A 14748-nucleotide genomic window follows, 5' to 3' on the forward strand; every position below is an offset into this window, starting at 1 on the left:
ATCTATAGACGTCAATGGACATGCTGATTCCAACTGCTGACTAAGTATCAGACTTCCTCATTAGTGTCTGCTCCTCGGCAACACCTTTACTTATTCTTTTAAGCAAACATCAGTTTCTTATGGTAGTGTTGGTAACAACATCCTCTCTGGAGTATTTTTCTCTTAGTAGCCACAGCATACTTTCTCTTTGAAATTCTGCTGTACCAGACTATTTAATGCACATCCCTGAAGACAAAGCTGTGAGTAAGAGCACATGAGAATAATGCTTATTGCATGAGATGTTTCAAATTATTAATAATCATGTTCTTTTAAAAGTGAATTTAAAATAGCTGCGTGGTTATGTTTGTCTTCATTCTCAGTTATTGAATTTTTGTCTCTCCTGAAATTTGCTTTGCTATATTTTGCAAACAGATAGACTCACAATTTATCTAGTTTCCCGGTCTCTAGTTGCTCTAAAATAAAATGGAAGAAAGTCTCTATTCCAGTACACTTATCCCATACCTTTTTCTCACAATTGGTATTTTTTCTCACAGAATGGCTAGTCACCGACAACAGAAATAGTAGCTGGGTGTGATATAGTGTAAAAAAAAAAACAAGGCAGTTTTCATAAATGGGTAGCACCACCAAATGGTCATAACTGGATAGAGGGACCCAGGCACCTACACAGAGGAAGACACATCATATCATCAGAATTGTACCATTTGCATTAGTCCCACAAGGGTGAAAATTTCCAAGAATGGCTTTAGAAGGGCTATAAAAGCCACTGATGCCATAAGATACTACCACAGGGAAGATGACAACAGAGAATATCAATGAGAGTGCCCTGGAATGGCAGCTGATCAGGAAGGCAATGCTGCATTCACTAAGATCGTCAAATGCCTCAAGCTAGGTTTTGTAATCATATTTCAACACCTAAATAAAAGGACCAATATTGAGCTGAGCATCTATTTCAATAATGCACGTCACCACACTGGAAAACTCTCTTTATGGGACTTGTCAAAGGTGATAGTAGGTAAAACCCAATGAAAGCTTTTTTTGTGTGTGTGTGTGGATATGTCTACTTCTTTAAATTTCTGAGAATATTTTTGAAAAAGCTATCACTTTATTCATTGCATGTATAATGTTAAAAATAATAAGCATAAAAATATTTTTTTCAATGGGTCTTAAAGATAAAAAGCAAAGGTTAAAAAGAACATTTAGAAAATCCTTCTATCCAACATCCACCAGAAGACACATTACTTTACATATATTCACATAGGTATGAAGTCTTGAAGTGGAAGGGAACTGGCAGACTAGCTTGCAATTTGGCACTAATACATTTGATTGGAGAGATTATATAGCTATTACCACTTCCCCTGCGGAAAAAAAAAGTAAGACACTGCACTTTATATCAAGATCTTGCAAAATTCACAATTTATGGTAAAGGCTTTTGCCCTTTCATAAATTATTTTGGCTGCAACTTCAGCAAGCTTATTTTCCTTCTCGCCATATGTGTAGGAGAAAAGATATTTTCTAGTGGACAACAAATCCAATTTTTGTTAACATGAATGCTTATCCTGTGTTTGTGTACATAAATAGCATGTACTCATGTTTACTTAGTCTGATACTGAGTCCACTCAAAGGTTTTTAAATAATATATACAGAGTTTGATAAATCTTGGACACTCCATTTAAATTACATTCAGATCAACCTAAATCTTCATTTATAAGTTAAAAAAATTTTTTTTTGAAGTCTTGGACACATTTTTATTAACATTCTTCAATTTCAAAAACCTCTGAAATATGTTATTTCACATGCCACTTGAAGTGTCAAAATACTGCAAAAACTGTGTCTTTGCAATATCCAATTCCTGAGACTAATGGATACCTTGCAAAAGCCATTTTTTTTCCATGATAGTTGGCAGGAAGGTCTGATCCTGATAGATGATATGCACACCAATGACTACCAATGATGTCAAGTCTGGTATTCAGCACAATATCACCAAAAGCAATTTTGAGGTATTAAATCTTATTCAGAACTGGGAATAATTTAGGCAAACACTAAAGGATTTATATAATCATCTAATTTAGTGGTATTTATCCAAACCAGCTAATCTGAGGTCTGCTCATTTCTAAGACATGTTCAAATTGCATGGTTTTAATACCAAATGAAAAAAGGACTGATGCTATTGTTATTAAAAGAAAATCAAAGATAGAAGTTTCAGCAAACTTGGATCATTCTCTCCACCTACTGTGATTTATGTTTTACCTCATTTCCTAAAAGGGCGTTTATACAGGCTTCAGATGCATCACAGATGGCAGTAAGGTCATGTCCTCCCTCCAGTGCCAGCACCACACGGCCATCCGCTAGCTTCAGCAATTGCTTGGTTAGGTGACCAAAACCTAGTATTCAAATACAGTAGTGCAAATAATTAAAGCAGAACAGATATTACTGGCATATTTCACATCTGCTGCATGAGAATGTAGAAAGCTCAAGGATATTGCACAGGGAGCATGAGATATATTTAGTCCAGTATCCTGTTTCTGACTATGGCCCACACCAGATGCTTTGGAGTTAGGTATATGGAATTTTGTATGAGGCAGATGTGAGATAATGTCCCTTATGCTGATCCCTAATAGCTGGAGATTAGTTGAAACATGAGGTTGTCTCTCTTCTTACCGTCATTAACCATTATCACCCCAGACTCTCTTCCTATTTGCACATCAGTGTAACACATACTCATGTTATTTAGAGATATCTGAAATAACCCTGGTCATTTATGGCATCAATATGACAAATAATATTTGTAGTTAAGCTATGATACTATAATTAAAAGTAATGGCATTTTTCAAATGAAATTTTTATTTACAAATTGCTTCTTCCTTTGTATTTGGAGTTTGAGTATAATGTACAACCATGGAGTGAAAAATAGTGGAAACATATGTTACCTCTTAGCTCTATTTTGAAGTGTTTTTGGAGGCAGCACTAACAATTGGATCACTTATTTTGATTCAAGGTTTTGGTATAAGTTGAAACTGTCCAGAACTTCGTAGATATCTCTACCAATATCGCTCACTCCTGACCAACAATGTTCTAAGCAATTCTGCACTACAGCCAAAAATGATGGTACTTTGTTTTATGTGGTGATCTATAACTACATAAACACTACCACGAAGTTTTCACCTGTGATTCAAGTAAAATTAATGTATTTCAGTTTTAATGACAAGAAAATGTTGCAAGAAAAAATGTTAATTTGGAGACAAGATTTTGGAGAGAAATTTTGTGGTAGTTTCCTGGGATAGCTATTGTTTTTGATTAATCTCCTTTAAGTGAGTAAAGATATATAAAGTTTTGAAACTATTGAAGTTAAATACCCTTCACATCTTGTTCTTAATTTTTCTACTTGGTCTGTTCTAGTTGGTCTACTGATGATCACTACTCATTCCAGTGCATTTCATAGCCTTAAATAAAGCATTTAGAAGGTACCTGCTAAAGCCTGGGCCTCTATGAAGACAGGAAAATCAACATCTTTTTATTATGTTCCATATGTTCCAGTGAAGAATGTAATCAAAAATTAAAAACTACAAAAATTGCAAGCATATTTTCTAGAGGAATTTTCCAAGACACAGATTTAAGGCTTGATCTGGCAAACAAGCAATCACACAGTTAGTTCCATTTACATCTTAGGACTTGGTTATGCACTTGCCCAAGTGTTTTTAGAATACGGGACTTTAATGATACCAGATTTGGTTTAGCTCTTCAGGGAAAAAAAAAAAAAAAGAAAGAAAAAAAAAGAAAAAAGATCTATTTGCCACTTAATCTATAGATGATCACAGAACACTTGAGGTGAAATATTGTTTCCTTAAACCACTTCACAATCTTCTATACCCTCTAAGAAGTGCAGGTTTGATTCTAGCAAAGTAACTACACTGTGGTTCAAATTACATACAGAGTTGAAAAACAAATAAAATCCTAAACTCTCATTTAAGCTCAACCTTTCCTCATGAAAAAAAGAAAATCACCAATCCTCTCTACAAAAGACCAAATTTAGACAGGATAATAAAAGCGAAGGAAGGAGTGGAATGAGGATAACCTTTGATCTTTAGCCAATTTCTACTTTCTTTTACCTACAGGATTTATTTCTGTCTGCATGTTACACATGTGATCTTTGGATTCATAAGAAGAGAGTGCCAACAGCGTAAAGTGAGTCGTACATACAGCATTTAAAGGAAATGAAGAAGAATGAACAGGCGCAGACTCCCCACATCTACAACTCACCCTTTGGGTCTGTGAGAAATCCAACAGCACTTTTAAGACACCATTATCCTTCATGTTATACAGCTTCTGTGAAGAAGGGAAAGCTTTACCGTGTTTCCCCTGCACATTTTGAAAATTTTGTATGACCACAAATGTTGCTACTGCCACATCGTAATTTTCTGAGGTATGTGTGGCAATAAATGTAAAGACTCTCTCAATGCTTTTTTTCTTCTTTTAGGCAACTATATGTAATAAAACTTGTAGACATTGTTACAATGTTAGTTTGTCTGCTTGGTTTCCTAACGATTTTCCTAGTACCAATGTTATAATAATCACCCTGACTGAGTCAGGATCCATGCAATGAGCCACACAGAAAGCATCTTTCCCAACAGAGATCACAGTAATAAGATAAAATGTTGCCAAATCAAATCAACATGATGGGGGCTTTTCTTCAGTGTAATTACCCCAGAAAGTAAAGGTGACTTGCTAGGAAGAGAGGAAATAACTTTAGCCAACAGTACCAACATTGCTTGTGACTGAATGAGTTATGGAAATTCTTAACAAAGAAACTTGGATCCTGTGTCACTGCAGCAACCTAGGAAAGATATTAGCTTCCTCAAGGAAATCCCCTGGAGTGCAGAAGTAACAAAATGGAAAGAAAGGAATCCCAGTCAAGTAATGGTTTTAAGATGGGCTGTAGTTCATGCCAAGTAATTAAGAAAAACAAGAAGAAAATAGTAACAAGCACCATGAAAAGAATCAGTCATCTCCCCTGATATAAGGAGATCAAGCACATATTTGACACCCCACTGACCAACTCTAAGGTGAGAAAGGAGTCAGAGGAGCATTTTGAATCCTGGATCTTCCAACTCACATGAATTTCTAGAAATCAGAAGCAGTGCTTGGCCCTTCTACTGTGCCTGCTGACAAAGGTGCCAGCTGTGATGCTGGCTTTAAAAGATGTTTTCGGTTTGGATATGTCATATTCTAAAACTGTACACGTTCGCAGTGGTGCATAACAGTTATAGATTAGTGGCATTTTATAAAAACAGAAAAAGTTCAGTTATTAAATGGAAAGTCATGTTAAAACATCAATGCTTGATTTTCAGTCCAGGCTTAAGTAGGCATTGCTTTTTTGAGGCTGCAGGTGCCTTTGGGCCATTTAGAGTCTGAGTGCGTGGCTCAATGACAGGCATCTATTAATCAGGGCTTGAAATGGCCCTGGCAGTATCCACAATTATTTGTATCCATAAACATGAGTAAAAATCTCACATATTAATAATTAAAAGAATAAATAGTATTTAAAAATCCAATCATTTCAGTCAATAAATGAGAAAAGATTATACATACAGGGATATTTCTCAAATGTTCTTGATGTACCCAGTGAATTTGTACTTCAGAGAAGTAGCAGAATTTTTTAAAATGAGGCTCATGCAGTGTGCCAGGAAATTGTGAGCATGGTTTTGTGCCAACTATTATTTTCATAATGTCTGTAATTTAAATGTTAAAAGTACCTCTTTCCTTCACAGATCCAATATTTAGACATCCAAGGTAGAATTTGCAAAAGCACTTAATATTCATTTGCTATGATCCTAGTAAAGACAATGATAAACCTTTGATTTACACAAGAAACAACATTAAAACACTACTAAGTAGTTCTGAAAATTCTACTAACCAATTGGTTTACATTTTCCTGACAAAAATCTGTGGGTGCACAATTGTACATCTAAGCAAAAAAGACTAGATTCAAATGGAAACCATTATAAACCATGTTATGTATTGGAGAAATATGCAGTATATGAGCTGTAATCTGCCGACCTTTGAAGTAAAAATATAAACTTTTAAAACAAAGAGATAACACGACCTCCTTAATTATATCCTTTCCCCTCCTCCAGTGCTATTAGTGGAGGAGATACAATATTCAGCCTTATGTAAGAAAATATTCTATTGTGGGAAGGCAGAAAGAGAGAAAACTAATACTGTATTATACTAATGAGCAAGCTGCCAGGCTGTTATTGAAGGACGCAGTGTGCTGATCACTTGAATTACCATCTAAGCAAGTAATTCAGCTTTTAGTGGACTAATCTCCCGATATAACACTAAGAGCCCTGGGTTTTTTTTTCTTTTGTAACAGACAAGCTCACCAGTTCTGCCAAACAGCAAGGAATGACATAGGTGAAGCTTCTGCCTCGTTTGACCAAAGTTGCCAGAGCAACTATACTGGACTTACTGAAAACCAAGAAAATGTTAAACCCTATAAAAAGAGAACCTGGAGTTATTTCAGTTTGCTATTTTTGTTTTTGAGGTATTCCTACCCTGACAACCCGAAATGGAAAGTGGCAAACAGAGAGCAGGTAAAAAACTTCTGAACCAGGCCAGTTCCCCTCCAATGGACTCATCACGCAACTTTCTTGTGTATTACAGCTAGACAAAGTAAAGCTAACAAGTCAGAGTTTGTATGTACAGCCTCCCATTTTGAGAAAGAAACATTTGAGAATGAAGACAACTTGTGAATGTTATTCTTTTCACATTCTTTCCTCAGCAAACAGGGAAAGGAACCATATGGATAGGGTACACTCCCAGCCAGCACCACAGCACTCCTTGTTTGCATAAACAATCATATATGCAACCTCAATTTGCTCGCCAGAAAATGTGCAAACATCCAGTTAGTGGGGACTAAACCTGCCTCAGCAGAAGATAGACCCTTTCCTCTCCCCTGCTGTGCATAAGAAGAGCAGATGTCTCCTGCACAGTTACTTTTTGGGTGACAGCAGGCTTAGGAGAGCAGAGCCGTGGCGCTGGCCCTTGCTCAGGGGAGGCAGCTGGTGGAGGAACAAGGACACGTCAACAACCAAAAGGTTGGCGAAGCTTTGGAGTTATGGACAAAGCCTCAGCTTTCTCAGCCTCAGCAGCAGGGGCCCCAACAGCTCTTTCGGATTCAGCGTCTTAAAAGCTACAATCCGACCCTAAATTACAGGCAGAGTTCTGGTGAGCTCCTCTGGCTACTTGGAGCAGCCTGGAGAGGAATACACGCAAAACACAAAAACTCCACAGTCTCTGTCCTGGACCTCCAAGCATGTATTTAACTATTATTTACCATTTAATCATGTCATTACTCTCTAATTTACTTGAGAATGTGTTTTCCTCTCATTAAAACTGTTGCGATGATCGCTGCCAAAAGTCTACCCACCAGTGTTCTGCACTCCTTCCCTGTGGTTCCTTCGTGACTATTTGATTAATTTTCATTGATATTCTTCCAACAATAGCATCTAAAATTAACTGGGTCAGTTTTTACATAACTTCCTGAGTCATCAGGCTACGTGTCCTAAATAAATATGTCCGTACAGGAGTCAAATGATAATTTACCCTTCCAGCACTGGCAGGAGCTAGAACATTTTGCAAAGCTTGTGTTCTATGATAAGAAAACACATTTTCTTCTCAGGTCTTAATTCAGGACCTTTTATTCAATCAAAACTTCATTTGGATTAAGTCAGAGTTTTGACTCTGTTGGCAGGATGTGGCCCTGAGTGAGGGGGAAAGGGAGATTTTAATGCCAAATACATTCTTATGAAAAGCATTTTCCAAATGGCTAAAATTATGAATGTTAGTGTTGAGGTACCTGAATTTAAATGTCGAGATCTGGCCTCCAGGCATTAGTTGTTGATTTCTTGCTTTTAATACTGGAGAAGGAAGCTCAGTAACACTTCAAATTACATGTCTCAAGCAGGCATTTAATTTAGATTAAATTAGACAGTAATTGTACGTTAAATAAATACCACTTGTCTCAGAAACACATTTTTTATGGATTAACAATTTATGTAATAGATGTTTTTATTGCGTGCCTGTTAGTTCTACAGTAATATGCTTTTCATAATTAGCTGCTCTTTAGCTGCTATACTGAACATAACTTATTAAGTCTCTATTAAGTACGTACTCCACGATATACAGAATACCTCTTCAAAAGCCAAATAATGCAAACTTGTCTCACTACAGGGAAAAGCCACCTTGACAATGCTCAGTAGGATGGTCTGGGCATCTTCAACTCTCTTGAGATATGTATGTATCCAAGTAGGTCATATAGTCCATTGCATTTGCTTAGTCCTCCAGGAAGGAGGAACTTGTACACCTCCACCACACAATGGCAGCACTGACCCCCTGACAAAACGTTCCTCAGAGAAAACACATGGAGGAAGAAGACTCCCCCAAACTCTTCTCTCAACTAATTCATACTAAAAAAAAAAGGAAAGTATTTCTTTTGTATCCTGTATTATCAAGCAGTAAGGATTCTGTATCCTCCAGGATAGGTCATAGCGATGTACAAAATAACGATGATGTTTTTAGAGCTGTTATAATGCTGTCATGTGGATTCAGAGGGAAAATATTCAACCACAAATTTCAGCTGCCGGAGTCAAAGCAGGAACCTTTGGGTATTCCCAAAACTGTCTGGATGTTTTTAGCCCTGTTCTTACTAGCTATTTGCTATGGCCTTACTTTCTTCTCGGTTTCCTCACATTCTCTTCATCTCTACCCCATCTCACGCCTGGCCCAAGTAATAATTTCTCCACTGTCCTGCCATCCTCCCCCTCTTTTTTTTTTATTTTGCTTCCTATTTAGTAAATCCTCTACTAAGTAAAGCTGGCCAGGAAGCAAGATTATCTGTCCCACAGTTGTTCAATGTTTTTTTCAGGAACATGTAGCTGTTCTGCACCAGAAAGCAGAAGTCAAGGGGGGAAATGTAGAACTGCAAACAGCAAGGTGGCATTTCAGAAACTTGGATTCAGACCTCTCTGAAAAAGACTGTTGCTTCATCTGGGTGGTGAGGGGATTCTCCACGGCATTTTGGAGGCTTTCTTTTTTTTTTTTCTTTTTTTCTTTTTCTTTTTTTCTTTTTTTTTTTTTCCCCTGGAGATTAAAAATCCCTCTAAAGGGGTTCTATGGGGATAGTCTAATCAGACTGATAATTATATATTGAAAATCTGTCCCACATATTGTGAAATCTGCCAAGCTGATAGTGCAAGTGGTAGTACTGTTATCATGATAACTTCTTCCAAATCCGATCAAGTTGCCTGATTTAAACTGATATACAATATATGCATCTGATGTTACAAATTACAGATCATTATATCGCCAAATCTGAGTCCAGACTCAGTAAGGGGTTGGCTAGAAAACAAGACATCTGATAAAAAAAAATAATTCGAAGTATGAGGAATTTGTTTCTAATCTACGCTGGAATGAAAATCAGATACTACTATTGACTATCCAAATAAATCAGTAAGCTTGATTAAGTTTGGAGAAGTTTATTATAACGCTACTGCCTATAAAATCAACTTGACACATTTTTAAAGTACATGGGGCAAAGTTTCTGCTGTTATAAATGAGTATAGCTGAAATGTGGGCACTGAGTTATGACTGAAAACAATCTGATGGGAAGATCTAGTCTTATTTCTTTTTTTAACTGATGAAAAGCCAAGTCAGTTAATTTTGAATTGACCCAAGAGACTTACACAAAGGATCTGATTTAAAGCCCATCACTCAGAAGCTAGAACTGACTGCCATTTTCTGAAGATGGTCTACAAAATTCTGCCAAGAAAAGCAGCATGGACTAAACGATCTTTCCAACATACACAGTTTCTCAGAGTCTACAAATTAAGCCTCTCACTTTATTTGCCGTCATTTATTGACCCTTCCACATCAACATATCACATTAAATTAAGGGCTAGTTCCTTAGCCAGTGTTAATCAGTGTATACCATTATCTAAAGACCTGGCTTCCAGATGTGGATCATTCATCATTCCAAGACTAGGGACATAAATATAATAAGCATATCAGGGATGGGTTCTTGTAGGTGGATAGACTTGAGGTAAATACTCTATTTCCTGACCAATTTGGCATCAAGTCTCCTGGTGAACTCAGTACTAGTATCTGAGGTTTAGTGCCCCTCAGGATTTGGATCACGTTGTTTAATAAATATCATTTTATAATATCAGGAGGAAATAAGGCAGTGCATTTCTAAGGGATTACTGTACATCTCAAGCAGTTACTCACTTTCCCTCTGGCCTTGTGCCCGTTAACCCCACCTGACATATGCTATAATCACCCAGAAATGCACTGAACTGTCACCACTTATTGAAAAGGTAACGTGTAAAACTCACTGAAGGAAATAGTATTGAAACTAGGTTTGGGGTCTGACTCCTTACAGTCTTCTGATTAATTGCAATGTCTAAGTACATTGAGCAACTTTCTATTATGCTGTTCTATTACAAAAATGTGTAAGAATGAAGGATGTGATTTCAACCCATACAACAGCCCCTTTGTCCTACTAAAAGGACACACAGATGCCTTGAAATGGTGGGTAAAACCCCATAGAGTAAAAGAAAATGTAGCTACCATTTGAATGACATAGGTGGCTCTATCCAGCTTTCTTCACGAATGGAGAAGTCATGTCAGAACCTTGTCATTCATGTTATTACACAGCAGAATTTGCAAGAGCCTTAACCTGCTGTGAGCATAAGAAAAGGTGGCAGAGAATTGCATGGGCCTCAGGTGAAGGCAGGACTGATGCCACTTCGTTCTGATGCATAGGAGGTGGAAATATGTAGAAGATATTTTTATTGGCAGTTCCCCAGAATGAAATATATGACCCATCCTCATCACAGATATGTAGAATTTTTAAAGAATGAGAGTAAAGATGTTCCTTTTTTTGTTTTGTTTTGTTTTGTTTTGTAGACACTAGGGCTAGGTTCAGCTGAGAGGGCTTCATGTACAATACAACTTGTGGTCTGGAACACATTGATTGGAATAGGAGTGGCCTCTTTGTTTCCCCAGAAATTCTTCCCCCCAGAAACACATATGAGAATAAAATCTTTTCTTAGAACATCAAATAACTCATCCCTGTCTTTCCAGTCTTCTGACATACAGTTCTCAGAAAGAGCCCTTCTGTGAGCTTCTGCAGCCTGGCGGTGACCCACTAATTACCGCTTGAGAACTGGTGCTCCAGAAACTCTCATGGAATTCTTCACCCAGTAGTTTTCTACATTTTCTTAGAGAAACTTAAAACAATGAAATAAGCATGCAGGTGCATCGTAACAAGGCCTGGGTGAAAAACGCCTTCAGGTGGCTGAGCAGTCATGGAGTATTACTTCCTGGATTTTCTCGGACTGAGGAGCAGACTCACTCAGGAATGACGTGATTCTGCAAGACCCGTAGGTAAGCAAATGACCACTATCTCTCCTGTTACCATAGCATGACAGCAGTATTAAGGGAAGCTGGCAGACCTAAAATAATTGGTCTTCATTGAACAATAGAAACATCAAGACAAACAATGACATTTCTGTGCTACACTCAGACCTAAATCCAGCTAACTAATGTCAAGGTAATTTGAGGACTCCAGATGTTGTTGCAGCTGCATTACCACAGTCATCTTAGTCATTCTCCTTAAAAGTGGGAAGTTCATAACAGGGCAAAAATCATTCATTCAGTGTAAAGATACAGTTTCTTGAGCAACGTCAGTACTTTCTTCTTCAAGGGAAAAGAGTATATTGGCTTTTCTAAATGGAGACACTGAAAATCTACTACCAGAATAGCTACTGTTTCTCCCTCCAGAGTTTTAACAACTAGAAGTAAAATAACCTGCTGTCAGAGCTCAAAGCTCCCTAGCGGCTCCAGAAACTTAGCAAACAACATATACCAAACTGCAACATCAGGATTGCATTTATTCTTCCTTCTGACAAAGCTGAAGAGCCACAGCAGCTGAAAGCTTGGACAAAAATTATCCAAACTTTGTAGCAAAGCCACTTAGAAACCCTTGACAACAAAGATGTTTGACTGTCTCACTACAGATAAATAGAGAAGTACAAGAAGGAAAAATATCAAATTCAGAACAGCTCCACTCATCAGAGGATACAGCAGTCACTCCAGCAGGGAAGGATGCACTTTTTAGCCATCCTTAGTTTTGGCCGAAGTGCTGATTTAATTTCTTAATAGAAATGGTCATGGACCAAAATTCTAGCACCTTCCCACTGTTTTTACCTGAATTTTACAGCTGGACACTATGTTAGAGGGAATTAATTAATTAATAAATATTAATTACATGAGAGAGAAAGATGAAAGAAAACAAAAAATGAGACATGAAAGAATTGGGAAAAGGATAAAAGTGTATGTTGGGTTAATAAAAGAGACATTAAATAAGATAACAAATAAATACATTTGTGACTAAAAGACAATAAAAGCATGTAAGTGAAATTACTGGATGACTGAGTGGATGAGCATGAACAAAAATGAATGTGAATATGAAACTAAACATTGTCAAGGAATTAGATTTTCTTATAACCATCAGGAATGGTCAGAAAATAAAGAGAGCAGAGGACTTATGAGCTTATTTCTGCAAAGGGATGCAGAGCATTTCTGAATTCTTCTCCAGGGATATACTTTTGTATCCTTTCTACACAGAGAAAGGTGAGGCAGTCCCACAGCTATATTGACATGAAAATGATTCAGATTTTGTCTGCAGTGAACTCTGAATTCCTCAGTGACTGATTACTAACTCAAACAAGGTCTAAACATAGGCAGCTGGCACTGAATTGAAAATACAGTGTGTTTCAGGTGACAGGTTTGTATGTGTAGGCAAAAATGTTAGTGACAACACTCAAAGCAAATAAGATTCTTAAATAAGCATTCTTAAATAAGACTGACAATAAGTCAGTCTCCGTGGGTGCAATCACATCACTTGCCATTTATTCAGACATACTACCGTACTGTCACAGAGACAAAATCTGAAGTAATCCCATGGCTGCAATGGATTTATACCTCTGGAACTGTGAGCAAAGTTTGGCCAAGTAAGTGCAAACATGTCTCTTCTTTTAACCATAATTAACCAACCAGAAATTGTGAATGAAATGCACATTAAAGTTCAAATGTGTATTGGGAGATCCACATTTTATCAGCCAGAACAGAGATTTTACAGTAAATGCACAATAGTTTCCTGAACTCATCTGGACTCAAGGAGTCAATAGCGGTTGCTCCTTCTAAACTTTAAGCTACCTGTGTATCTTACCAGACTCTGCCTTATTCTAGTGCGTCATCACAAATAAACTCAAACTACCTTTCCATATATACAAATCCTTAGTGGCAGTGGAAAGGGTGGTTTCTGTCTCTTTCCCAGGTGACGTGTGACTCCATCTCAAGCTGATAAGCCCTCGCATATACCTAGCCCAACCTGGAACAGCTCAAAGGTGGCCTGGAAGGCTGTTTAACAAAGATCACAAAAAAAGTGCTTTCATTTTCTTTTCCCCATTGGAGGAAAAGTTCACCCATTGTGAACTCAAACAGTAAATCTACGTATTTATTATAACACTTGCAAGGACTCAGATCTGAGTAGAAAACATGTCTGAGGACAAGTGCTTGCAGGTAGGTAAAGAAAAAACTCATTTCCAGACTGAAGATGACTTTTGGTGGTGGTAGCTATTAATAAAACACATTTCTTTAGTGCTGAAATCTATACAAATCAGAGTAAGACCTGGATGTTGCCTATTCAAGAGGTGTGAAATCCAACATGTGCAGCCGGCAGTGCTGATACAGGTGTGAGTGAGCAGATGTGTGGTGGCAGGCAGAGGTGGATGTAAAAAACCCACTTTTTTCATCCAATGCTGTTTCAGTTGCCCAAGAAACAGGCAGGAACTGTCCTTGTGACTCCTTCAGACTAGGATGGTTTTACTTCTTGTACATGCTGTACTGGGTCTTCCTGCATCCTCACTGTGTCTGGAAATGCTCAAGAGAAATTTGTTTCAACATGACTATTATCTATTCTATGGGATTACTATATAGTGCACGCAATTTAATATTTGTCTGAATTTCTGGCTGTGGCTTTTCATGGCCAGTTGCAATGCATAAGTGACCTGTTGGTTGATGTTACAAATTGGACAATTAGAAAAACAAAAACATTTTTATTTAATCTGAAATTAAGATTCAAGAAACAAGAAATCTATAGCTCCACAATGCCACTTTTGTATCAACCACCTTTAACAACAGAGCTCAAGGTGTTTAAGCTTACTTTTCATTATAGAAAAGAGGATAACAGAAAAAACTGATATATAGGAAAAAGGTAGAGGAACATTTATTTCCTCATTATTTAGATTTAGGCAGAAATTTTGAAGCTAGCATTTATTGCTGGTTTATAGTTACAGTCTGAACCTGGCCCCTTCTATACTGAGAAAAGCAAAGGTCCAGAATAGTAGATGTTCATTTAATTAACAACTCTATCTTAAAGCATATGCAAAAGGGGTCCATTGTGCAAGCAATCATAAATCTCACTTGGCCTAACTTCAGAGCAATTGACCTTACAACCCAAATAATGTTCCTTTGTGCACAGTTTTTATATGCAATTTCTAGATTTACTGTTTCAAAGAAAGAGTGTGCAAACAATTTCAGCTGAGCCTAAAGTGAGCAACTCATTCATCCTACAGCTGGATGAAAGTTTGCGCCAAAATGGAAAACTTGTTCTGGAAAGAGTCTCTG

General features: G+C 37.4%; 1 protein-coding gene across 2 annotated transcripts in view; it reads right to left on the bottom strand.

Annotated features, from left to right (window-relative positions):
- The window catches only part of HDAC9 (histone deacetylase 9), a 283155-nt gene that overhangs the window by 22104 nt on the left and 246303 nt on the right, over positions 1–14748 (bottom strand). For both annotated transcript variants that reach the window (XM_075143616.1, XM_075143615.1), the window contains one exon: positions 2248–2381. In XM_075143616.1, the coding sequence (XP_074999717.1) occupies positions 2248–2381 (134 nt within the window). The remainder of the gene's footprint in view (positions 1–2247; positions 2382–14748) is intronic.

The sequence above is a fragment of the Calonectris borealis genome, chromosome 2 (genome assembly GCF_964195595.1).
Source record: "Calonectris borealis chromosome 2, bCalBor7.hap1.2, whole genome shotgun sequence".
NCBI lineage: Eukaryota > Metazoa > Chordata > Aves > Procellariiformes > Procellariidae > Calonectris > Calonectris borealis.